The following is a 27183-nucleotide window of genomic DNA, read 5'->3' on the forward strand; positions in this document are numbered from 1 at the left end:
GGGACAGGTGTCCCCACCTCCTTCTGGAAATTATAGGCTCTGGGATCCCCTCATCAGACATGAGATGCTACCTCTTTGCACTGAGTCTGATCTTCTTTTTGACATAAGTGATTCCACCTGAAGGGATAGGCGTGAGTTAAGCAGGGCCATGGGAAGGTATCCCTGTCCTTCAGTAAGGCTGGCATCTTCAAGAACTCTCCAGGAATGAGCTGGGTATTAGGATAAAGATCCTCTAAAACGAGGATTGTCTAGGAAAAGGCAGTGAGTCATCTTTAAATCATCTGCCTTGTGTTACTATGCTCTGTTATGAAACTTGGAGCTCTTGGTCAGAGCCCCGGACACTACCCCTCTCCACTTCCAGACTCCCTAAGCCCCAGAGATTAACCAGGGAAGTTAAGGTACAGGAGCTCTGTGTACCCACTGGTATCTTCTGGGATTCATGGGATGGGGAGACAGGTCCTTGGGATTTTACTGTTCTCTAGGAAGCAGAATCTTTTCCTACTTTATTTCATGTAAAGTGTTCATTACAGCATGAATACAAGATGTATTCAATCCACAAATACAACAGCCCACAGGCATTCAGGAGGTTGTACATCACAAAAGAGAAAAATCAAGACTAACAGCATAATGAACTGTTGTTTGGGGGAACTTGACCATCTGATTCTAAAATCTCTATGGAAATGAAAAGAACCAAAAATAGCCAAGACACTCACACACACAAAAAAAGATAAGTGGGAAGAATTGGCTCTGTTGGAGACAGACTCATAAATAGATAGAAGGACAGATAAATAGATAGATAGATAGATAGATCTTATTTAAAAGTTTATTAACATTATAAAGCTATAGCAGTAAGACAGCATGGCATTAGTGCAAGTATAGACAAATAGAACAATAGAACAGATTGTTTTCCAGCATCAGACTCACGCATATGTGGAGCCTGATTTAAAACAAAGGTGGCACAGCTAGACAGTAGAGAAACAACAATCTTTTCAATAATTTTTGGTCTTGAAAGAATTGGTTTTCCATAGGGGAAAAGAAAACTAAATAGGACCCCTAATTTACACCATACACAGAAATCATCACAGGTGGTTATAGAGCTAAATGAGAAAGAAAAATAATAAAGAAAAAAGAAAGATAATATAGGAAATAGTTTTATAACCTGGGAGTAGGGAAAGATTAGTAAGCAAGAACCACAAAATTAAGAATATGTGTGCTTATTGTATTGGCTGGGTGGGGTGGCTCATGTCTGTAATCCCAGCACTTTGGGAGGCTGAGGCAAGTGGATCCCCTGGGGTCAGGAGTTCCAGACCAGCCTGGCCAACATGGCAAAACCCCATCTCTACTAAAAATACAAAAATTAGCCAGGTGTGGTGGTGGGCACCTGTAGTCCCAGCTACTTCGGAGGCTGAGGCAGGAGAATCGTTCCAACCCAGGAGGTGGAGGTTGCAGTAAGCCGAGTTTGGGCCACTGCACTCCAGCCTGGGTGATGAGCGAGACTCTGTCTCAAAAAATAATAATAATAATAATATTGAGTACCTACTGTATGGCAGTGTGCGTGCAAAGCATTTTATAAGCTGTATCTCATTTCATCCTCAAAAAAATAAAACACGCAAAACCTTCCAATGCACTTTTTGAGGAGATCTTGAGGCTGAGATGCTAAATAATGCATCTGAGGGTGTAGGCCTGCAAAGCAGAGTGTAGCCAGGAACGCCATGCTCCACTGCCACACCACACACTCACAGCCCAGTGGTCGTTGGCTGCCTGGGTACAAGCCTGCCTTAAGGATCAGAACAAAATCAAAGTTAGTGTTATCTTCACTCTCAGACATCCCTCATTACCCCAAGAGAGACAGGCCTAAGGGCCCTTCCCCAGGGCTGAGTCTCTGTCACTCCAGAGAAGCCCTGTCTGGCTCCATCTGGACGCTGTGCGTCTGACCTTGAACACAGCACTGAACCGACTCTTCTAAGGGAGAGTTTCAACTCCTCAACTCCAAAAAAGAAATCTCTCCTAGAACCTTCAGAGTCCCCTAATCCTAGCCAACATTTCATACCAGCCATTTGGAGAACAAAGTCCATCAGTGAACTTTTCCAGGACTTTTTTTTTTTTTTTTTTTTTTTTTTGCAGTATCTGTCTTCAGCCAGGTAAACAAGTCAGCGGCCAGATAAGGAAGCTGTCCCTTCTGCACTAGTTCTGAGCCCCTACCTTCTCTTGGTCAGGCCACTGGCTGACAACTTGAGAGACTCCGTGTGTTGGAACTGTCTTTCTAGGCTTAAATTCAGCCTGTGTTTCATAACACCCTTTCTCTGCGCTCCTGAGCTTTCAGTGGTGCTCCAGAGGAAAGGAGAGACAGAGCAGACATTTTCACTGCCATGTTTATATCAAAGTACATTTGAAGGGAGAGGGAAAGTGCTCAGGCCTAGGCATGGGGATCCTGGTCTTTTCTCCTGTTCTGCTGTCAGGAAACATGAGAGCCTTAGCTGAGTCTCTTCTTTTCCTGCGGTTTGTAGAAAAGGAAGTAGCACTGAAAGGCCCGGGGCCTTTTCTTCCTCGAATTCTGCAGAACCCTGTGATCTCCTCAGTCTGCCCCTCCAGGAAGAGTGAGGCTAGTGTCCAGCCCCACCCAGCCCAGCCCAGCTCTATAAAGGAGCCTCTCAGGCAGCCACCACTGGGAGTTCCAGCTCTGTGCCCTCTTCAGCCATGAACCTCTATCTTTCTGCATTACTCTTCTTCCTGGCGATCTTACTGCCTTCAGGTAAGACAGTGGGTGTGGGTCTGAACATAAAAGTGGGGGTTCCCAAAGATTGAGATGCTTAAAAACCCCTCTAACTATAAGCCCAGCAACAGGACACCAATATCAGATGGGCCAGCACGTTAGGGGTATGGTGAGTGGAGCCCAGCTCCTGCCCTGCTCTGCTGTTGCTGCAGCTGGAAGATCTGTCAGGGCACCGGGGAGGGGGGTGGATGTCATTGTGCACACAGATCGTGCAGCCACCCAGATTCCTATCTCCCCTCCAATGCCTCTGGCTACCCTGAGCTTTATCTGCCTTGCTGAGATGTAATAAGAGGTGAGGTAAATCACAACTAACAAGCCATCCACCAGGAGGTGATGGCAAGCCTAGGATTTCTCCCAGCCTCATGAAGATTGATTTTTCTTTTCTGTGGTCTCTCCCCGCTTCAGGAAAAGGTATGTTTGGGAATGATGGAGTCAAAGTTCGCACCTGCACTAGCCAGAAAGCCATATGTTTCTTCGGGTGTCCGCCAGGATACAGGTGGATTGCGTTCTGCCACAATATTCTGTCTTGCTGTAAAAATATGACACGTTTTCAACCCCCGCAAGCCAAAGATCCATGGCTTCATTAAAATGATATGTGAATGGCTCAAAGTACTAAACTCCTAATCTGTGTGTAAGGACCTTAGAGCTCGTAAGTGAACCATGGGCAGCAAAGGAGGACCACATTCTGACAATTTACTGGCAAAATTCCAGAAGCATTTTGTAAAGGGAACACTGCCATGAAATGCATCCCCTGTTATTTTTCCTACCCTCCCATCTCCAATCACTCATTCCTCTTTCAAATGCAAATTCAGGCCAGGCACAGTGGCTCACGCCCGCCCACCTGTAATCTCAATACTTTGGGAGGCTAAGATGAGCGGATCACTTGAGGTCAGGAGTTTGTGACCAGCCTGGCCAACATGGTGAAACCTCATGTCTACTAAAAATACAAAAATCTGCCGGGTGTGGTGGGCACCTGTAATCCTAGCTACTCAGGAGGCTGAGGCAGGAGAATTGATTGAACCCAGGAGATGGAGGTTGCATTGAGATGAGATCACAACACTGCGCTCCAGCCTGGACAACAGAGTGAGATTGCATCTCAAAAAATAATAAAAAAAAATTCAAATTTTGTTGATTAATACAAGTTCACAGGCCCAAGCGATGATATATTCTGGGCATAGAAACAAGAGCTAACCACGTACCAGTCACACATTTGAGTGGTTTACACCTATTAGGGAACTTACTCCACACAATAAAATCTAAAATTTCTCCCATTTTGCAGATGAAGAATATTTTCCAAGGTCACATGACAAGAGTTAGTCCCAGGTTTAAACCCAGAGAGTCTGCACGCAGTGTCTTGAGTGTAAAGTTGCACCACCTCTCCATTAGTAAGTATGGGAATCAAGCTAGATTGTGGTTCCAATGAGGAGGCAAGAATCCAACTAGACCCCCCAAATGGCAAGACCCTCAATGCTCATCCTGTGGTTTAAAGCCATCATGCTTCTGGTTGCCAAGTTGCTTTCATGGCTCTGTACTCAGTGGCTTTCATGAGTTACGATCAGTGTCACCCTAAAATCCCACACACCGAACATGCTACTTTCACCACTGTGGTGACACACTGGACCATACACCCATTCCAAACCTGCAGCTGTCTGAAGGCAGCACTGTGCAACAGCACGTCCTCACCATCCACTCCAGGGTTCCCACCTGGAGGCAGAGGCCTCAGGTCTGCATTGAGACCCTCCTCATTCTCTACTAAGAAAAGAGAAGGGTAGCTGAGTTTCAGGATCTCCCTCCTCCATGAACGTGCCTGGCAGGCACACTCTGAAAGTCTGCACTGGATGCTAAGCAGGGGTGAGCTGACTGCTCAGAGCCCAGCCTCAACATCAATCACCCAAATTCCAGCAAAGAAGAAAAATCAGAGATCATCATGGTCCATGACGTGAGTCTCCGAGGGCATCATGCTTCAGCTGATCCCTTGGGGTCTGTGAGTCTACAGTGGTCCTGTGGCATCAGACCACCTGCACGTGCTCATTTCAAACCACCCCCTTATCAAAAAAAAAAAAAAAAACATGGAAGGACATTGCAAAAGTTCACAAAACAATATAAATGCAATGAAATTAACATAAAAATAGAAAATAAAAGAGAAAACTGGGTGAAGGGAAAAAGCAGATATTCTTTCACCAGATGTCAAAATGATCTAATGCTCAAAAAAGCTAAAAACCCCAACGCTTTTCTTGCAGATTCTAAGGCCATGGTCACTCCAGCCTGGTGGAGATGCTGCTGTAACTTTGACAGTGGGGTGCAGAAAAGACACAACTCTCTCCAGCAGCATTCAGAGAGGACTGAAACATTTACAATTACTTTTGCTGAAAACCCACACAAGAAACAAGAATACTAAATTATCACACACAAACAGCATAATGTATTGACCCTGTAGCCCACTGGGTGTGGACTTTGAGTCAGTGGGCAGCATCTCTGAGGGGGCCACAGGTGTCAATCTCACTCTCCAAGTCCCAGGACAGCCATGAGGAGGGTCCACAATTTAGGCTTAGAGACCTATATCCCCAGAAATTTCACTGGGGTGAATGACAGAATCACATGGGTGCCATTGAGATATCGGTTCATCCCGGTGCAGCAAACTGTTTCAGGACCATGATTCAACAGAACATCCCTGCAAAGCCCCCTTGGTTTATAGGCACATCTCACATCTATTCTGTGGGGGTAAGATATATTCCCAGTACACTCTCTGTATGCTTAAGATATCCAGAGTTAATGTCTGGTACTTGAAAGCAAGAAATCTGGCCAGGTGCAGTGGCTCACACCTGTAATCCCAGAACTTTGGGAAGCCGAGGTGGGCAGATCATCTGAGGTCAGGAGTTCGATACTAGCCTGGCCAACATGGTGAAACTCCATCTCTATAAAAATACAAAAACTAGCCGGGCTGGTCTCGAACACCTGGCCTCAGGTGATCCATCCACCTCGATCTCCCAAAGTGCTGGGATTACAGGTAGACCCACCGCAACTGGCCAAATCACATTTTTTCAAAAGTACTCAGCTGTCAAATAATAATCACTGAGGACTCCCCATCCTGTGTCTGTCAAGTTACATTAAAGTGTTCATATCTGGAGCCATGGCACTTTTCCAAAAGCCAGCATCTCTGCCTTTCAAGATCCAGGTATGCAGAAGCTCAGCTTTTGTTCAACAAATGTCAGACTCCTCTTACCACCCAGTTCCTGATGTTGCATCTCAAGAACTCCAAAAACCATGCTGGAAACAACCATTTTTAGTGGAATGAGCAAGTGGGATGAGAGGAGTGAAAAGGAGAGGGCACTGTTGTATTATTGCCTCTGTGGGGCCCTTCTAGAAACCAGTTCAAGTTCTCCCTCTGGTCATTGGTCTGGGAGTGAGGGGACCTGAGAAGAGCAATCAACTTCTGCACAACAGAACCAGGTCATGTTGTGTCCCCTGAGATCATTATGATGTCCACCATCACTGAGACGGTGTCAGACCCTAAGAAAGGCAGGATTCTGTTAGCGACTAGCTGTCCCTACCATTGGATGTTCAGAGATCCCAAATAAGAGCAGAGGTCTCATCAGTTTCCTGAAACTGGCCTTTGGCAGGGAGCACACGTCTGCCATCTCCACAATAACTGCCCACTGTGCTGGGCTCTTGCCCAGACATCCCAGCAGATGGGACTGAGCATGGCATGGCTGGTGGGTCACAGGCAGAACCTGAGGTTCAGGCCTGGCCTATTGGAAAGTACGGTCAGCCACAGCAGTATAGAAGCTAAATTCCCTGCCTTCTTTCCCCCGGCCATCGAGCAATAGTGAGCTCCACCTGTCAGATCCAGGTGGTGTGTTATCCCCACAAAATCTAGGCAGAAGCCTCTGCTGCTCAGTCCTTCTCCGCTAGCACCAGCAGAAAGCTTCTGACCCGATCAGGCAGAAAAGCCTGGAGTCAACCTGTTGGGACAACAGTGCCTTCTTTATCTGCTGATGCTTTGGTTTGGGGACACAGACAGCTTTTTTCTCAAATTATGAGATATCCCAGCTCTTCTTAGCCCACTTATCTGCTTCTGAGGACAAAAGCAATTCCATCGCACAGTGTTGATGGGAGTAGCAGTTCCTTAAGCTCCCTCCAAAAGATACCTGATTGCTTCATATTGCAGCATATTTCACAAGCCGTGCGAACCCTCACAGTTTGGGGTTTAAGCAGGCAATGCCAATGGCCATATGCTGAAGGGACAATGACTTAGTATTCTAGACTTCAGTCGTGGCTTCTTCTTTTTTTCTTCTTTTTTGAGATGGAGTCTCGCTCTGTCGCCAGGCTGGAGTGCAGTGGTGCGATCTTGGCTCACTGCAACCTCCATCTCCCAGGTTCAAGCAATTTTCCTGTCTCAGCCTCCTGAGTAGCTGGGACTACCGGCAAGTGCTACCACACTCAACTAATTTTTTTGTATTTTTAGTAGAGATGGGGTTTCACTGTGTTGGCCAGGCTGGTCTTGAGCCCCTGACCTCAGGTGATCCACCAGCCTCGACCTCCCAAAGTGCTGGGATTACAGGCATTAGCCACCGTGCCCAGCCTACGTCATGGCTTCTTAACTCAGGCTGGAACCAGGACCAGTGCACAATACAGGAGCAACTGACTGTGAGCATGAGGTGTTCAGACGGATTCCTCTCCCTGATTCCTGAGGTTCTATGTGAGGAAGTCTTCCAATCTTGTTCTCTAAAATTGAAGCAAATTGTCCGGGCGCAGTGGCTCATGCCTATAATCCCAGCACTTTGGGAGGCCAAGGCGGGCAGATCACGAGGTCAGGAAATCGAGACCATCCTGGCTAACACGGTGAAACCCCATCTCTACTAAAAATACAAAAAAAATAGCCAGGTGCGGTGGTGGGCACCTGTAGTCCCAGCTACTCCGGAGGCTGAGGCAGGAGAATGGCGTGAACCTGGGAGGTGGAGCTTGCAGTGAGCAAAGATCGCACCACTGCACTCCATCCAGCCTGGGTGACAGAGCGAGACTCTGTCTCAAAAAAAAAAAAAAAAAAAAAAAAATTGGAGCAAATTGGCTGGGTGCAGTGGCTCATGCCTGTAATCCCAGCACTTTAGGAGGCCAAGGTGGGCAGATCACGAGGTCAGGAATTCAAGACCACCCTGGCCAACATGGTGAAACCCCGTCTCTACTAAAAATACAAAAATTAGCCAGGCGTGGTGGCAGGTGCCTGTAATCCCAGCTACTCAGGAGGCTGAAGCAGGAGAATTGCTTGAACCCGGGAAGCAGAGGTTGCAGTGAGCCGAGATGGCACTGCTGCACTCTAGCCTGGGTGACAAAGCAAGACTCTGTCTTGAAAAAAATATATTGAAGCAGATTACTCAACTAATTGCCAACCCATCGGGGACCTGATAGTGTAGAATCTTTCATAACTAAAGTACAGGTGTAAAACCTAACATTCAGAGCAGGCAAGACATTTTCCCAGGACCACACAACTCATCAGTGTGCAAAACTGGGATTCAAACACAGATCTAGCCACTCCCTTTCTGCTTCCTGATCTGTAACATGAAGCCTCGGTCTCTCTGAGAGCACTGCTGGAACAGGAAGGGGAAGAGGTGAACTGCAACTTTCTGGAGATGCGGAGTCAGGTTAGAAAAGCATGGGTCAGGATGTCAGGAGAAATCCGCCCTTCAAACCAGACCATGAGGCAGGGATCCTTAAGCTCACAGCCTGGGACTTTGACAGGACCTTACAGGTTGAACCTCGTCTGAGAAATTCCCTTCCCAGTATCTGGGCAGGAGATTTCTAGCTTCTGGCTGGTTTTCCCCACGGTTAGCACTGCTCAGCTCTGCTCAACTGGGGAGCTAGACAAGAGAGGAATTGAGAAGAAGGAGATGCTGCAGAAGAAACTGAACTTTCCTTCAACTTCCCTGGAGTTAGCTCACTCCCAGAGGGATAAAATACCTTGAATCAAAGTCTTTGGGCTGCACTTGATGGTGCTTTTCCTCCCACAACCTCAGGGGCAGGCTGACTCTCGGGTGCCTGGCCGGCTCCAGCCTGAGTCCTGACAGGTGCAACCTGTATCTTGATGGCCTTCAATGGGCCTGGAAAAGGGCAGAAGGAGTACAAATGTTGCTGGTGTCCCAGGTCTCTATCACAGACCAAAAACTCCCTGGAGTGGGGAAAGGCATTTATTGGATTTGGCAGAACATCGAAAGCCTTACACTCTCTCCGTGTACACTCATGAGGCCCTGTCATCTGCAGCTGGCCTCCTGACACTGACCAGGTGTTCTGTATAGGATGTGCCCTTCACACACACCAGAAATAAGTGGCTTTCTGACTTTACAAGCAGATGTCTTGTGGGCTTGGTAACCACAACCTAAATTGCTTCTAGGGAACCCAGCCAAATCAACTTTCTGAACTTCTATTTGCTGGGTTTGTTTCATCTCAAATGCTGAGAACTGTGAGCCAGGCCCAAATGTAAAAGCCCCTTGGGGCTGAGTGCAATGGTTCATGCCTGCAATCCCAGCACTTTGGAACTCCAAAGTGGGGTGGATTGCTTGAGCACAGGTGTTTAAGGCCAGCCTGGGCAACATGGAGAAACCCCGTATCTACAAAAAATACAAAACTTAGCCAGGTGTGGTGGCTCGCACTGGTACTCCCAGCTACTCAGGAGGCTGAGGTTGGGGGATCGCTTGAGCCTGGGGAGATTGAGGCTGTGGTGAGCCATGATCGCACCACTGCACACAGCCTGGGTGAGACACCAAGACCCTGTCCCAAAAATTAAAATTAAAAAAGCCCCTCAGGAGACCCAGCCTAATATTACTGAACATACTTGTGCTTTTCTTCACCTTTGGTCTAGGGGAATCTAAAATCCCTCCCAGTTCTGCAATTCCCTACTGTGGGCTCAGAAGCCTTAGTTATTCTGGAAGCAGCAAGAGGTTCATTTTAGGCCAAAATCTATTTATTCTTCTCTCAATGTCTCAAAGGAAAATGGAAAGTAATGCAACGCTCCACGTCTTCATTGAGGAAGAACATGATGTTTCCCCTTCATTTCTCTAAAGGAAAGGCTGCTTAGGCGAGTGTCTAAGCCATGAAGATCCCCCACCCTCACTCTCGCTCTCCTTCTCTTAGTCCTCTCTGTCTCAGGTAAAGCAGAATCTTTGGAGGATACATAGAGTAATTACAAATAAATACTGGGTTGTGCTGGCCCAGAGTATGCTGACTTTCTGCTCAGCCCATGGCAAACCACCATGGCTAAGAACTTGTTCTCCACACCCCTCTACCCGCTTAGCCCAGGCAGCATCCTGACCTGTGCCTGCAGGACACTGGTGTGGGACTCAAGAAATATCTGATGACAGAGTGCATGAGAGGCAGTAGGGACAGGGCAAGCGGGGAGCACATGCTGCTCCCAGGGCTGCTGGCTGCCTGTCCTGGGAACAGGGGCCTGGGATGCCACCCAAATCTCATCTGTGGCCACAGGGCCATGGGCTGGTTTTGAGTGGGCTTTAGTATTGAACAGCTGGATCTCAAACCTGATTCTTCCTGAGCCACTTATTAGCTGGATAATCATGAACGAGTCATTTAACCTCTATCAGCTTCAATGTGCTCTTCTCTAAAACAGCATTAAGAGAAGTTAATTCACAGGACTGTTGGGAGGATTAAGTGAGATTAAAAAGTACTGAGCATGGCGGTTGGCAAATAGCAAGTGGTCAATGAGTATTAACCAGTAAGTAAGCACTCAGCAGGTAGTAGCTGTTGCTGCTGCTGCTGCTGCTGCTGTTATTTGGAAGTGGTTTTTGCCTTCTAATTCTTGCCGAATTATCTTCTCACTGCACCACATCAATGGCACAACGGGTCAGGGCAGCCACCTCCAGTGCCCCGTAGGCTCAGATTCACTAACAGTTAGAAGGACATGTTCCTAGATGTACCCATTAATGGACAGGAATGTCCGCAGCCCACCCATTAGGGAGAGAGTTCCCACAGCCATCCTGTCTTCCCAGCCACAGCAGCACCCCTCCCCCAGAAGCACCCTTCCCTTAGCAGCCTCACACCTGCCTGCTAGGAGGTCGCATGGCTCATGAGCAAAGCCCAGGTCTGGGAGCCGGAGGTTTCCTCACCCATGCACTGACTGTCTCTATGACTCTAGGCACGTCACCTCAACTGCCTGCAATGAGAAGAGTTGGACTGAGGTACCATGGTGCTCCCTACTGAAGAAGAAAGAGGGCACCAGTCTAGAAAACATCTGGAGACCGTAGACAGTACGCAGGAAGCACCAGCTCATGACTAGAGTGGAGGCATTGCAGAAATACGCAGTGCAGGGCCAGGTGCAGTAATCCCAGCACTTTGGGTTGCTGAGATGGGAGGATTGCTGGAGCCCAGAAGTTCAAGACCAGCCTGGGCAACATAGTGAGACCCTATCTTTACAAAAAATATACAAAATTAGCTGGGCGTGGTGGTGTGCGCCTACAATCCCAGCTATTTGGGGGTCTGAGGTGAGAGGATCACTTGAGCACTGGAGGTCGAGGCTGCAGTGAGTCATGATCATACCATCACACCAACTGGGCAACAGAGCGAGACCCTGTCTCTTAAGAAAAGAAGAAGAAAGAGGAATATGCAGTGCCCCATGGTCAGTTTCCCACCAAGGGTGAAGGGAAGCGGCATTGTCACAAGAGAATTTCAAAACAATCATAAAAGTGACTAAGAATCAGTCTATTATTTATTATCACCATGCTCCAGCAGTTCTAGAAAAGGTCAGTGATAACACTCCTGGGGGTTGGCGAGGGCAATCAGTCCCACTGTCCTCCACCTTGGTGTGCCATCGCCCGGGGGCCACAGCCTCCCACCTCTCTGATTCATGCATTCCCTAAAATGCTCCATGCCAGGGCCCAGCCCCCTTTGCCAGAATCATATTATTTTTCTCTCTGCTCTGGCTGCTGAATGCTCCCCACCCTATCTCACTAAGATCACCTCTAGCTGGGAGCCCTCAACCCTCTTGGGCTCCTGGTGTTCCTTTCACCTTTACTTCCTGACTGCCCACTCCCTGCTCTGGACCTGGCACGGAAACTGGGAAAGTTTCTGGCATCAAAATGGAGTCACTTGTGTTAAAAAACCTTAACAAGGCCGGGTGTGGGGGCTCAAGCCTGTAATCCCAGCATTTTGGGAGGCCAAGGCGGGTGGATCACCTGAGGTCAGGAGTTCAAGATCAGCCTGGCCAACATGGTGAAACCCCGTCCACTAAAAATGCAAGAAAAAATTAGCCAAGCATGGTGGCACATGCCTGTAATCCCAGCTACTCAGGAGGCTGAGTCAAGAGAACCGCTTGAAACCAGGACGTGCAGGTTGCAGTGAGCTGAGATTCTGCCACTACACTCCAGCCTGAGTGACTCTATCTCAAAAAAAAAAAAAAAAAAAAAAAAAACACCTTAACAAATAGAGCCAGGGCAGGTTGAGAAGGGAGGGTTCTCTTGCACAAATGCCCAATCAGAACTATCAAAAAACACTGTAAAAACCGCAACCTTGCACAAAAGCCATCACAACCTTATACACACACACACACACACACACACACATATTTTTGTGAGGGCATCTGCCCAGCAGCTTCCTGTTCAGCCTCAGACAGGTGCCACCCCTGTTACTGATCCTTGTAGCCAAGGATCATTATCTGAAAACAATTATGTGATCTTCCTCATTTTTCCTTTAACAACATTTGTCCCCCTTTTCCCAATATGCACATAGTTTACTAGGACACATGTAGACATGTAGCCCCATTGCAATGCTCTATTCCCCCCACATAAACATGATTTTTCTAGAAAAAAAAAAAAGGAGAGAAAAAACATTGTTTCCCAAACCTGCATTACACTTCTCAGTTGCATGTATTCCCATTGCAATTCCCATTCCTGAATAAACATCATTTTCCTTCCGTCTGTTATCTAGGTTGAAAAAACATAGCCAACAAAAGACAATATAGGCTTGAATATTCATTGCACCAGCTCTGAAATCATGAGCTATTCAAATAGACTCTCTGAACCTCGATTTTCTCATCTATAAGTGGAGATGGTTTATGCCATACCCACTTGTGAAGATCTACTGAGGTACTATATATATGAGTCTTTGAAAGAGTTACACAAGTATGAGTTGCTTTTTGATTTGTTTATCACCATTTTCATTATCTTGCTCAGCTCAAGCCCAGCGCTGGGACCCTGACAAGTGCTGGACCAGGCAAGGCCAGGGCCAAAGATCTGCTTGGAAAATAAGTGGGAGGAGTTGCTGGAGGAATGCTTCCTCTTCTCTCTTTATCTATGTGCTTTCTGCTGTCCAGGTCCTCCTCCCTGAGCTGCCCAAGAGCTTCTGGGACCCAGGAGGTTTGGAGTCACCTTCACACATATACTTAGGCCTCCCTGCGTCACCCACCTGCAGAGTCAATCTCAATTCTCTAAGAGTTGCTGGAACCAGGAAGAGGGGCTGCCCAATGTTCCCGGGTGGAACAGCCCTGAGGACATTTCTATGGGAATTTCCCGGGTACCCTGGAGGGAGATGATACCCTTTCTCACTGAGAGAAGAGGTTTGGGAAGGAAATGAGGGGGATGGGAAAGGTTCCAAAGTGGAATCATGGGTGAGATCTCAAGGGAACAGGCTCAGATGTAAATTTCATCATCAGCTGATCATCTAGAGCCTGCCTGGAGTCAGGGGCAAGGCTGTTTCTCCAGATGCTGGGAGAGGGGATGCTGATATTGAACATCTGCATCCCTGCTGTGAGTGGCCCCAACAGAGAGCCCCCAAGGGCCTTGGCCATCACTGCCCCCTGCATCTGGAGCCCTCCCCAGAACCCCTGAGCCCCCAGCTGAGTGTCCAGGGAGCTGAGGAACTGCACCTAAAGGCTTCTTCCAACAGCACTCTTGAGCGAGGCCCTCACCCACAAAGCACGGCAGGATTCATGAGCTGCTTTCACATAACGTGGACAGAGTTCATTATTCCATTTTCTTTTAGAGAAGGAAACTGCAGCTCAGACAGTAAAATGATCTATAAAAAGCCATATAGCTAGTGAGTAGGGGAGCTGGGGAGTCCAGGCAGCTGTCCTGACTCACAGTCTAGTGCTCTTTCCATTTGAATGCTGTGAAAAAAGAAGAACCAGGTTGATTATTTTGGCCTAAGCTTTATCACCTACTAAAAGCTAATTCCAACCCCATCTCCCCAAACTCTCTTGCTGCCCAGAATGTGTCCAGAAAGTACTCGTGGGCTCAAAGATCGAACTTCCAGGGAAGAGAGATGGACATTGCAATTTCTGCCCAGAACTTCAGGACACATATTCCACATCCAATCCTGGGGACCTCCCAAGACAAGTGAGCTCACTCCTCTTCTCAGCCCTCACTCTGCTCCGATCTCCAGGCTAAAGCACCCAGCTGCTTTGATTCCCAGGACACTGCTCAGAGCTGTGTCTGAGCGGCCCCCACTCCTGCTGGGCTCCCATTTGTTTCAAGCAGGATATTTCACATCTGGTCCAGCCTGAAGACAGAGAAAGAATGCGATGCTCTTGTCTCTAATCTCAGATTCCAAAATTCCGTGAATACAGCTTGAAACCAAACTCATTTTGTGGGAGTCACACCACCGACTACTAATATGAATTTTCCATCTACAAAAGCCAGTCATGCTTTGTCTCAAAGATGGTAATTAAGTTTTATCTTCCCAAAATGGATGCTTATGTTACTGATTTCGGTTTTACCTGAGGGCACAACCTTCCATTTATCCCCGTTTGACTTCATTTTATTAGACTTCTAGGTTTCAGATTCTGCCATCCTCTGGTATGGCAAGAAACTCATTTTAGGGATGGGAGAGATGGACAGCACCTCTCCCAGGATTTTTTTCTTTAAGAGACAGAGTCTTGTTCTGTCACCCAGGCTGGAGTGCAGTGGCACCATCATGGCTCACTGCAGCCTCAATCCTCTGGGCTCAAGCAATCCTCCCATCTCAGCCTCCTGAGTAGCTAGCACTATAGGTGCGCAAGACCATGCCTGGTTAACTTTTTAATTTTTTATAGAGATGGAATGGAGGGTCCTACTATGTTGCCCAAGATGGTCTCAAACTCCTGGCCTCAAGCGATCCTTCTGCCTCAGCCTCATGAAATGCTGCATTTGGATTATTATTATTTTGGTAGAGAGGTGCTACCAGCTAGGCTTAGGGAACGCCTGTACCCCGGGACTTCATCCTGGGATTCCTGTCTTGAGTTGTGTAAGTTTGGGGCAACAATGAGTAAACTATGAGGTGGGGGAGGTCAAGCTTTATAGGCTTCTGCCCTTGTCTACTGCTGGTTACTTCCTCCTTCAGCAGAGCACCTGCCACCCCACTCTCAGCAACGTTCATCTCAAAGAGGCTGAGACAAGCTGAATCCACAAAGGGAATCTCAATTGTAAGGATCAACAAACTTTTTCTGTGAAGGCCAGAGAGTAAATATTGTAGGCTTTGCAGGGCATGCGGTCCACATCACAACTACTCAACTCTGTGATGGAGTGAAAGTAGCCATAGACAATATATGAGTGAAGCCGTGTTTCAACAAAACTTTATTTATACAAACAGACAGTTGTCAGATTTATCCCACAGGGTGCAGTTTGACAACTCCTACTCCAATGGGACATTTCAGGTGCTGTGGCCTACCACAGAGCGCCATACAGAGAAGCTTGCACCAAGACTCTGCCCTCAAGCAGCTTCTAATCTACACGTTTGTGAAAGATGAGTAAGTATAGGAAGGGGGAACATGTAATAATATTCTTTCATATCATCACAGCTTTTCCATTCACTCCCAGAGGGTTTGCCCTGCACTCGCTGTGTGCCAGGCACTGTGCTCGGCATGTGGGAAGGTAGAGATGAAGTCCCCACGCTGCCCCAGGGAGTGCCCCACTCCCATTGGAGCTCTGTGAACAAGGCTCTGGTCTTCTCTCCAGGAATACCAAAGGGAGCACAGCGACCAGAGGGCAAAGGAGGAACAGCAAGAAGAGAGTGCCTGAATCACCCGCACACCTTCCATCCTCAGCCCTCCAGTATGACTTTGGATGAGTTAGGAACTCTAAATCTCAGCTTCTCCTCCTATTTGAGGAAACAATGCTTATCCCCAAGGACTGTTATGAAGCTTAAACGACACATTTGCAAAGCACAGGGCCTGACACATGTTGGATGCTTACTAATTGATATTTTTGTTTCCTTATCTATGAAAGAATAAAAAACACTTCCCAATGGGGCCGTGCAAGATGGATCAAGCTTGTAATCCCAGCATTTGGGAGGCCAGGGTGGGAGGACCACTTGAACCTAGGAGGTCAAAACCAGCCTAGGCAACATAGCAAGACCCTGTCTCAAAAAAATTTTTTTTAATTTAAAAATAATTTTAAAATTTTTCAAAAAGCTTTCCGATGAACACTACTCCTGACCATTCCATGCAATTCTGAGTAGTGTTATTCCCTCTAGAGCAAGAATAAAGCATCCCAAAATGCCAAAATTCATTCGTTTATTCGTTCATTCAGGTATTCATCTTACAAACATATAATTCACGCCTGCTATGTAAGCAGACACCCTCCAAAAAGCCTGGAGGTCTATCCTCTTTGAGTTTACAGCATAGTAGAGATGATAAACTAAAAAATAAATAAAAATAAACAAGTTAATAATTACAAAAATGGCAATTGTTTTGAAGGAAGAGTGCAGGGAAAGATTTATATATGTACATGTGCAAACATGTATACATACATACACACGTGTAATGTGCTGCACAACATAAGTACCACACTCAGATCAAGGTATCAGATGTTCCCACCACCCCAGAAAAGTCCCTCATGCCATTCTCTGGCATTAACCCTACCAGAGACAACTACTACTCTAAATTCTGTGACCATCAGTGAATTTTGTCTGTGGCTGAACTTGGTGTTAACGGAATCACACTGTGTGCAGTCTCGTGTGACTGGTTTCTTTTGGTCAAGGTTATGTTTATTAGGTTCATTCTGTTTGTGAAAGAGCAGTTCATTCTTTTTTATTACTGTCTATACCACAGTGTGTCTGTTCTCCTATTGATGAGCATTTGACTTGCCCCCACTTTTTCGTTATTAAAAATAGAGCTATTGGCAGGGGGCGGTGGCTCATGCCTGTAATCCCAGCACTTTAGGAGCCCAAAGTGGGCAGGTCCCCTGAGGTCAGGGGTTCGAGACCAGCCTGGCCAACATGGTGAAATGCCGTCTCTACTAAAAATACAAAAAATTAGCTGGGTGTGGTGGCGGGTGCCTGTAGTCCCAGCTACTTGGGAGGCTGAGGCAGGAGGATTGCTTGAACCAAGGAAGTGGAGGCTGCAGTGAGCCAAGATCATGCCATTGCACTCCAGCCTGGGCAACAAGAGTGAAACTCTGTCAGAAAAAAAAAAAAAAAAAAAGCTACTATAAACCTTTTTATACACATATTTTTTTAAAATATATGCACTGATTTCTTAGTAAATACCTGAAGTTTCCAAGTTGTTCGCACCAATTTAATTCTCATCAGCAAAGAGGGAGAGCTCCAGTTGCCACACATCTTCACAAACACTCAGCATTGTCTGTATTCTACATTTTCACCTTCTGGTGGGTGTGTAGTGGTAGCTCATTGTTTTGTTTTCATGGGTTTTGTTTTGTCTTGTTTGCGACAGAGGTTCCCTTTGTCACCCAGACTGGAGTGCAGTGGTGCGATCTTGGCTTGCTGCAACCTCAGCCTCCCAGCTCAAATGATTCTCATGCCTCAGCCTTTTAAAATTATTTTTTGTTTGGCAGGGCACGGTGGCACATGCCTGTGATTCCAGCATGAGTAGCATGCCACTACACCCGGTTAATTTTTGCATATTTTATAGAGACAAGATTTCTCCATGTTAGCCAGGCTGCTTTCAAACTCCTGACCTCAGGTGATCCACGTGTCTCGGCCTCCCAAAGTGCTGGAATTACAGGCATGAGCCACCGTGCCCTGCCAAACAAAAAATAATTTTAAAATTATCCAAATGTGTCTCTTTAAAAATTTTTGTTGTTGTTGTTTTGAGACAGAGTCTCCCTCTGTCGCCCAGGCTGGAGTGCAGTGGTGCGATCTTGGCTCACTGCAACCTCCACCTTCTGGGTTCAAGCGATTCTCCTGCCTCAGCCTCCCTGAGTAGCTGGGGCTACAGGCATGCGCCACCACGCCCAGCTAAATTTTTTTGTATTTTTAGTACAGACGAGGTTTCACCATGTTGGCCAGGCTGGTCTTGAACTCTTGCCGTCAGGTGATCCACCTGCCTCGGCCTCCCAAAGTGCTGGGATTACAGGCGTGAGCCACCGTGCCTGGCCAAAAATGTTTTTTCACTTCCATTTATCCAACAGTTCCTGCTGTTTTGCATACCTGGCACTAAATGTCTTCTTCCGCTTTCCTGTTCCCCTTCTCTTCTGGGATCCACTTGAAGCCTCCCTTGTGGGCTGTGACTCTTTCCTGCCACCAGGTGGCAGACTTTGCCTGCTCTGCCACCTCTCCTGCCTGCTTAGTGTCCGTGGGAGTTGGGGGAGGACAAGCTGATTGAGTCCTGTATCTTTTCTGAAGTTCTGCTTGGCGATCAATTGCTTCCTTTTCTTTTTGGTCCTGGTGGTCAGCACAATGCTTTGGATAGAGTCAGCATTCAATAACAAGCAAAGCAGACACAGTTTTTAAATTAAAGTTCTAGAGGCCTATTGCATAACAATGTGTGTCTATGTAACACGACTGAACCGTACTCTCAAAAGTGGTTATGAAGATAAATTTCATGTTATATGTTTTGCAGCACTATTAAAAGTAAAAAACAAAAAAATAGGCCGGGCGCAGTGGCTCATGCCTGAAATCTCAGCATTTTGGGAGGCCGAGGTGGGCACATCACCTGAGGTTGGGAGTTCGAGACCAGCCTGACCAATATGGAGAAACCCCGTCTCCACTAAAAATACAAAATTAGCCAGGCGTGGTGGCACATGCCTGTAATCTCAGCTACTCGGGAGGCTGAAGCAGGAGAATCGCTTGAACCTGGGAGGCGGAGGTTGCAGTGAGCTGAGATCACGCAATTGCACTCCAGCCTGGGCAACATGAGCGAAACTGCGACTAAATAAATAAATAAATCAGGCCTTTCTTTACCCAACCCCAACCCCAAGGTGGCGCTCATCATCATGTGCTTACACCTCCTGTTAGCATTTCTATCAAAAATAATAACAATAACACAAAATTTAAAAGCAAAGTAGATTAATGGGTTGGGCACAGTGGCTTGTGCCTGTAATCTCAGCATTTTGGGAGGCTGAGGCAGGTGGATCACCTGAGGTCAGGAGTTCGAGACCAGCCTGGCCAACATGGTGAAACCCTGTCTCTACTAAAAATACAAAAATTAGCCAGGCATGGTGGCCTACACCTGTAATCCCAGCTACTTGGTTGGGAGGTTGAGGCAGGAGAATCGCTTGAACCCAGCAGGCGAAGGTTGCAGTGAGCCGAGATCATACCATTGCACTCCAGCCTGGGCAACACAGCGAGGCTCGTCTCAAATAAATAAATAAATAAATGCAAAGTAGATTAATAAAGGCAAAGCCTCTCTTTGCATAATTTCTCTACAAGAATGTCCACTCTCCAAATTGTCTGTGACCTGTTTGCAGAACGTGACAGTTTACAACAATAAAGGCACAAGAGATTACAGCTGTGGCCTTCCTCTCGCAGCAAGGGAGAGCTAGGGCCCAAATAAACATTCAAACCAAGGAGCGCAGCAGTGAGTGTCCTAATGGTGGGATAGCGGGAGGCTGAGCACTGGGTGAGGCCTTACCAGGGGGGACCATCCTGCCACTGCTGGGTCTGACCCAGGAAAGCCGCCCCTGCCGTGGGCCCATGAGACAGCTGCCAGAAGGCCAAGCTGCCCATGACAGCTCCCTCGCCTGCAAACACACACACACATGCCTGGAGACGGATCTGGCAAGGCCCTTGGAAATCACCTCTGAAGATGAGTAAACTGAGGCTCAGAGAGGTGAAGGAACATTGCCAGGACCACACTGTGAGGGAGACCAGAAACCTCACTGGATCCCAGGTCTGCGGAGGGGTAGCCCAGTGCCCCATGCACCACACCATGTGCATTTAAGGAAGGAAGTTGGCAAAAACAATTGGTGGAAATCAATTTCTGACCACTTAGAAAGTGGAAATCCTTAGCAAAGATAAGTTGATAAGATGTATCAATTGGGTTTAATTCTGTAAAAAGTTGTACATTCAAAATGTATATAAAAGGAAAGACACAAATTTGGAAAACAAGGCAGGTGGAGGCAAAACAAAAATATTAATAATAATCAGTGAAGAGAACAGCACCGTGCTGGCCCGGTGGCTCATGGCTGTAATCCAAGCAATTTGGGAGGCTGAGGCGAGCAGATCACTTGAATCTAGGAGTTCGAGGCCAGCCTGGGCAACATAGAGAGACCCCCCCCCACCACCGCCCATCTCTTCAAAAAATAAAAACACAGCTGGGGCCAGGTGCAGTGGCTCACACCTGTAATCCCAGCACTTTGGGAGGCAGAGGTGGGCAGATCACTTGAGGTCAGGAGTTCAAGACCAGCTTGGCCAACATGGTGAAACCCCACACTAAAAATACAAAAATCAGCCAGGTGTGGTGATGCATGCCTGTAATCTCAGCTACTTGGGAGACTGAGGCAGGAGAATTGCTTGAACCTGGGAGGCAGAGGTTGCAGTGACCCGGGATCGCACCACTGCACTCCAGCCTGGGTGACAGTGAGACCCTGTCTCAAAAAAAAAAAAAAATGTAGCCAGATGTGGTGGTGCACACCTGTGGTCCCAGCTACTCCAGAGGCTGACATGGGAGGATCACTTGACCCCAGGAAGTAGAGGCTGCAGTGAGCCGAGACTGGACCATTGCACTCCAGCCTGGGTGAGAGTGAGACCCTCTCAAAAAAAAAAAAAAAAAAAAAAAACAAGAGTACCAAGAGAGCAGCACTGAAAGATGTTAGAGACTTGGATGCAGTCAGCCTGGGCTCTGCTCAGTGTGTCACTTACTAGCTACGTGACATTCTGGAAGGTATTGAACTTTCTGAACTTCAGTTACTCACTGCTAAACAGAAAAATAATAATTGCACAGTACAGCATGAGGAAGTTAATGCAGTTAGCACAATATCTGGTACCTCATGTGAGTTCAATAGATGTTGAGTGCATCTGATTCTATTCATTGATGATAAGAATTGATAGCACATGTCAGACCTACACCCAGATTCCTTTTGACAAGATAGAATTTATCAAAAATCCAAGCTTTGCTGAGGTCTAGATAGAAAATTTGCAAACTGCGTAGGGCTTCCCTCAAAGAGCAACAAATCACAGAAGCGCCTGAGAGCAGAGCCAAGTGTTTACAGTGCTGAATGCCCTTTCAGTCCTTTTCATCTTCCATAGACTGTAGGACAGTGTGTCTTCCAAGATGCGTGCTCACATCCGATCACTGAGGAAATCATTCAAAACATTAGCTAGACAACATTAGCGAGAAGCCTACAGACCGCCCCGCCCCCCGCCAACGCCCCACCGCCCCGCTGACATTTCAACCAAGCTCCTGTTCTCCCTTCCTGATTTTCTAACAATGCCCAGGCCCCACCCTCAAGCCACCCACCCACTGCCTCCCAAGCGATGGGCACTCCCAGACAAGACCCAGGCTTTCCTCCCTGCGGCGCCAGCCTGGGAAAAGCAGACAGAGCACGGGCCCTGATGGCCCCTCCGCCGGCTCCCCCAGCCCTTCCCTTCCCTGGCACCAAAACAGATGACTTCATCTGAGGGATACAGCTCCTATCAGCCAGCCAGGCCTCCGGAACGGGAGCGGAAGGGAGCACCAAGGCTGGCCTCTGCTCTGGTTACTTTGGCACAGGACGAGGCTCTGTGGAGTGTCAGCCACAGCCTTCAAATCAGAGGAGCCACAGCCTTGCTCCAGGATCCCTGCCACCCGGGGCCAGCACTGCCCCTGCACGTGGCCGCCTCTCCCAGCCTGACCTCCTCCCTCCTCCACACTGCGCTGGGGTGCACAGCAGCTGAGTTAGGAACAGGTAACAGAGGAGCCTCCCTTTCTGAGTCCTTGCTCCCGGTCCTGAGCCCCCAGGCTGCTGACCACAGTCCATTCATTTGGTCCACGTTGGAAGTCTCAGTGCAGTCCAGTCGTTTTTAATCCAGAGCAGGAATTAAAGCCTCGATCACTGTCTAGATCCGGGTGTCCACTCTCCTGCTCCTCAGCCCCCTTCCTTGATGGCACCATACGTGACTATGGAGGGGCCCACAGGGAGTGTGGGGAGAGTTGCTCAGGCAGGCAGTGGCCCCAGGGAAAGGGCTACATCCCACCTCGGCATGTCACTGCACTGGTGGCTTTACTGTTGGTCTTTTTCCAGCCGGTCCAATGCTTTATAAGTACCGGTTGCAGCCCTGGATGGAATGGAGCATGTGCTGTCACCCCTAAGCGGGCACCCGCTGGAGCTGGACTTGGGTTTCCCACAGCCATGTGAGCTTGTGCCAAGTAAGTTACCTAACCTTGCTGGACCTCAGTGGTCTCATCTGTAAAATGGGGACATAACTGTTACCATCTCAGCACATTGTTGTAATAATTACTACTTTGTGCCCAGTGCGTAGTGAGCACTCAATAAATCCGAGTTTTTTTGTTTTGTTTTGTTCTAAATAGAGTCAGGGTCTCCTTCTATTGCCCAGGCTGGAGTGCAGTGACACGATCATAGCTCACTGCAGCCTTGACCTCCATGAGTTACTTTTATTACCTGGGTCTCTCTGGTGGTGAGGGTTTCTATGATATACGATGGCCTTGGTGGGGTAGTCAGCTTCAGCCTGACTTTCTCAGTTTGACTACACCACCGTTTGAGTGTATAAGTGGGGGCTCTGGACCCCCAAGGTAGCCCCGGACTCCCACATGCTGGATCGTGGGTTTCAGGTGTCCCTCTCTGTTTCAGCCTGGGATGGGACACACTGCAATTCCTGGTGCCCAGACACATCAGAATCACTAGATGGAGAAGCAGGCCTTGCCCAACATCAGAAGAGAACTGGGCCTGTCATGGTGGCTCACACCTGTAATCCCAGTACTTAGGGAGGCCGAGGTGGGTAGATCACTTGAGACCAGGAGTTTGAGACCAGCCTGGCCAAAATGGCGAAACCCCATCTCTATTAAAATTACAAAAAATTAGCCAGGCATGGTGGCACATGCCTGTAGTCCCAGCTGCTTGGGAGGCTGAGGCATGAGAATTGCTTGAACCAGGGAGGTGGAGGTTGCAGTGAGCCAAGATTGTGCCATCCTGGGTGACAGAGTGAGACTGCGTCTCTAAAAACAAACCAAAAAACAGAAGAGAACTGTGTCATGCCTCTTCTGCACCCGGAGGGGCAGATGCCAATGGATGGAGAATGCCCTCCCCTTCTCGAATCTCCCCAAGTCAATGTTCTCACCCAGACGCCACTCCCTGGGGAGCTACTTCCTATGCATCTCAGGGCACCAGAGGCCAGTTTACTCTGTTGAGCCTTTGTGCAGACTCTGAGTGACTCTCGTTCACCTCTTTGTGGCTGGGAATCATCTCCATGGTAGAGCCTGCTCCTGTCTCTTAAAGGGTGGATGTGGGACAGGGTCAGGGAGTAACCCCAGGAGCAGGAAGGGCCGTGGACACTGTTTCTCATCAGATTTCACGTTTTTACCCATCTTCTGCCTGCCTCTGAGGGATCCTTGCATGCGCATTAGGCTCTTCTGTCTCTCTACCTGACTAGCGTGCGTTCCCTGCCCCACAACACCTCCGTAGATTGGGAGGGTGTTTACGGGTCTCCATCTTGTGCTTGTGAACACAGAAAGGAGAGAGCCGGTGACCACCCCACCAAGCAGCTTGTTCCAAAATCAGATCAGGGTCTCCTGGTTCTGGTTTTGGAGAGGAGCCTCGATGTCCAGCCAGTTACCCCAAGAGAGGATGCTCACTCTGTCCCTAGAGTGACAGTTGAGTGAGGTCCCAGAGGGCTGACCTCTGCGCCTCCCTCTGCACAGCCCGGGAGTCATGGTCAGTGATGACCTGCAGAGATTCCTGCTGAGGCCATGGAGGCCCTGCCACGCGCTGAGCACTGGGAAAGCCCCAGGCACCTACATGCCCCTAGACGGGAAGACCCTTCAGGCCCACGGTCTTCATGAGATGCCATTTTTTAATGGTGAGAATGAGTGTTGGTGAAAGTGCCCATCAACAGACACTGCCACACTTCACGGGGAATAGCAAACCCAAAACAAACCTTTTGGGACACAAGTGGACTCTGCAGCTCAAAACACTTAAAAACCAGGTCCCAAAGGCACTTCCAGTGTTCTCCTTGACCCTCCCCTCTCATTTCAAACCTCATGTGCAACTCAAATCTCCTCTCAACACAACTCCAAATCCCTGGCTGCTCTCCTCAGCTTCATTCCTGCCCTGACCCCAGTGTTTGCGTTTGGTTTTCTGTGCACCTGACATTAACCCTGAATTGTCTTTTTTTTTTTTTTTAAGATGGAGTCTCACTCTGTTGCACAGGCTGGAGTGCAGTGGCGCGATCTCGGCTCACTGCAACCTCCGCCTCCTGGTTTCAAGGGGTTCTCGTGCCTCAGCCTCCCACGTAGCTGGAATTACAGACACGTGCCACCATGCCTGGCTAATTTTTGTATTTTTAGTAGAGATGGGGTTTCACCATGTTGGCCAGGCTGGTCTCGAACTCCTGATCTCGTGATCTGCCCACCTCGGCCTCCCAAAGTGCTGGGATTACAGGCATGAGCCACCGCTCCCAGCCTAACCCTTAATTCTTTTACAAAATTTTGGCTTGGATTCATCTGACTCTTCCCAGGACAGATGGACCCTGGTAGGATGCTTCCAATGGCCCCTCATGCCTGAGCACATGGCACCAGGGATGTGACTGCTACTGAGATGAGGGTATCAGCTATTCAGTAAATAAGAAAGTAGGCCAGGTGCGGCAGCTCACGCCTGTAATCCCAGCACATAGGGAGGCCGAGGTGGGGGGATCACTTGTATTCAGGAGTTTGAGACCAGCCTGGCCAACATGGAGAAACCCCATCTCTACTAAAAATACAAAAATTAGCCAGGTGTAGTGGTGTACACCTGTACTCCCAGCTACTCGGGAGGCTGAGGCAGGATAATTGCTTGAATCCAGGAAGCGGAGGCTGCAGTGAGCTGAGACTGCACCACTGCACTCCTGCCTGGGCGTCAGAGTGAGACTCTGTCTCAAAAAAAGAAAGGGATGGAAGGAAAGAAGGAAGGAAGGAAGGAAAGAAGGAAGGAAGGAAGGAAGGAAGGAAGGAAGGAAGGAAGGAAGGAAGGAAGGAAGGAAGGAAGGAGGGAAGGAAGGAAGGAAGGGTGGGTCTAGGTTGAGCACAATAGCTCACACCTGTAATCCCAGCACTTTGAGAGACTGAGGTGGGAGGATTGCTTGAGCCCAGAGGTTCGAGACCAGCGTGGGTAAAGTGAGTCCCGGTCTCTACTAAAAATTTAAAAATTAGCCCAGCCCAATGTGGTGGTGTGCATAGTCCCAGCTACTTGGGGGGCTGACGCAGAAGGATCTCTGGAGTGTGGGAGGTTGAGGCTGCGATGAGCTGTGATTGCACCACTGCACTCCTGCCTGGGTGATAAAGCAAGACCCTGTTGGAGAGGGAAGGGAAGGGAAGGAAAGGGGAGGGGAGGGGAGGGAGGAAGGGAGGAAGGGAGGAAGGGAGGAAGGAAAGGAGAAAATAAAAAGTAAAATGTCAGGCCAGGCGTAGTGGCTCATGCCTGTAATCCCAGCACTTTGGGAGACTGAGGCAGGTGATCACCTGAGGTCAGGAGTTCAAGACCAGTCTGGCCAACATGGCAAAACTCCATCTACTAAAAATACAAAAAATTAGCCGGGCGTTGTGGCTTGGTGGTAGGTGCCTGTAATCTCAGCTACTTGGGAAGCGGGAGAATTGTTTGAACCCGGCAGATGGAGGTCGCAGTGAGCCAAGATCACACCATTGCACTCCAGCTGGGTGACAGAGCAAGACTCAGTCTCAAAAAAAAAAAAAAAAAAAAAAATCTGAGGGTTTGGGGTTTCAATCAGACTGGAGAGAAAATGACTCAGGCTGTGTGTAAGAAAAAGGCCAGTAACTTCATCAACTAGAGCTGAAAATATTAGGCATATTTTCAGGCAGCCCATAACCAACTTCCAGACAGGCTGCCCCTCAAGTCCACCCTTAATGTTTCTTTCCCCCTTTTTAACAATGTGATATCTACTACCGGTGTTAGGGGCTGCGTAGCACATAAGTTTAACTTTCTCTGTCCACCCCTCACTAAGGGTGTCCACAGGGGTCTAAGTCCTGAGAGCACGCCCTCCGGAGCAGCTGGCCTCCCTCTCCTCCCTCTCCTCCCTCTCCTCCTTCTAGGGCGCTGCCATGTGGTGCAAGTTTCCAAGAACATGGCCCATGGCTAGGACCCCAGATTTCAAGTCCAGAGACCTAGGATCTTTCCTTCCTGGCTGTGCAACCTTGAGTGAGTCATTTAACCTTTGCAGGCTACAGTTTCCTCATCTGTGACAGATACAAGAAGTCTTGCTCTTTATCCCTTCCAGGTGGTAGGAATCAAACAAGACCACCAATGTGGGCGACTCCACATTCTGCAATGCCTGCCACAGTCTCCAGGTTTCCAAGCAGACTCTCCCGGGCTCCAGCCTCTCCTCCCAACCCTGGATATGAGGACAAGGAGCAACCTGATCCCCGGCCTCAGATCAAGATAGAACTTCCCGCCATCCTGAGGAAGTGAGAGCCCCACTCACCACTCCGGACACCCTTCCCCATGACTTCACTTGACATGCAGAGGAAATGACGGCTGGGCACAGTGGCTGATGCCTGTAATACCAGCACTTTTGGAGGCCAGAGCAGGAGGATCACTTGAGGCCAGGAGTTTGAGACCAGCCTGAGCGACACAGCAAGACCCTGTCTCTACAAAAATAAAAATTTGTTTTAAAAGAACTTTTAAAAAGAAGACAAAATGACTTAAAATGGATAACAAAAGCAACCTGAATCAGTGGGACCAAGACCATAAATATCAGGCAGAGCTGCAAAGGGCTGTGTGCAACTCTTGCACCACAAGAAGCGGGAGAGACCGTCTAGAGTTGCAGTGGCAGATGGGCCCTGGAGAGCCCCCGAGATCGTGAGGTCCTCGGATGCAGGAATGGGGCTTATTCTTTGTATTCTCCAGAACTAGCAGAGTACCAGGAACCTCCTAAACTGCTGAAGAAGCGGCACAGCATAGAGCCTGAGAGGTGTGGGAGAGGAGGGATGCAGCGGAGGAAGTGGGAGGCCTTGTTTTCAGGCACCATCCTGCCCGTGTGCCCTGGGAATGGAAGAAAGCGAGGAAAGATGTTTGCAAAGCTGCTGTGGCCACCCATAAGCTGAGCCACCTCAC

General features: G+C 48.4%; 2 protein-coding genes across 3 annotated transcripts; one reads left to right on the forward strand and one right to left on the reverse strand.

Annotated features, from left to right (window-relative positions):
- The first annotated feature begins 2697 nt into the window (after positions 1-2697).
- DEFB136 (defensin beta 136) lies at positions 2698-3360 on the forward strand. The gene is made up of 2 exons (XM_002818797.1): positions 2698-2752; positions 3179-3360. The coding sequence occupies exons 1-2, from the start codon at positions 2698-2700 to the stop codon at positions 3358-3360; spliced, it is 237 nt and encodes a 78-aa protein (XP_002818843.1).
- A 12883-nt stretch (positions 3361-16243) lies between these two features.
- On the reverse strand, positions 16244-26717 carry LOC112134718 (uncharacterized). Of its 2 annotated transcripts, XR_008527744.1 has the most exons (4): positions 26552-26717; positions 20911-21218; positions 18134-18385; positions 16244-16383 (listed from the first exon to the last, which is right to left on the reverse strand). XR_008527744.1 is itself a non-coding variant. In XM_063726405.1 (3 exons), exons 1-3 carry the CDS (start codon positions 20913-20915, stop codon positions 16272-16274), a joined length of 369 nt encoding a protein of 122 aa, XP_063582475.1. In that variant the 5' UTR covers positions 20916-21255; the 3' UTR covers positions 16244-16271. The 2 variants fall into 2 exon arrangements, 1 of the variants encoding a protein (XP_063582475.1); XM_063726405.1 differs by lacking the exon at positions 26552-26717 and having other exon boundaries at positions 20911-21255.
- Between the last annotated feature and the right edge of the window lie 466 nt (positions 26718-27183).

Source organism: Pongo abelii, chromosome 7, assembly GCF_028885655.2.
Source record: "Pongo abelii isolate AG06213 chromosome 7, NHGRI_mPonAbe1-v2.0_pri, whole genome shotgun sequence".
In the NCBI taxonomy this organism is placed as follows: domain Eukaryota; kingdom Metazoa; phylum Chordata; class Mammalia; order Primates; family Hominidae; genus Pongo; species Pongo abelii.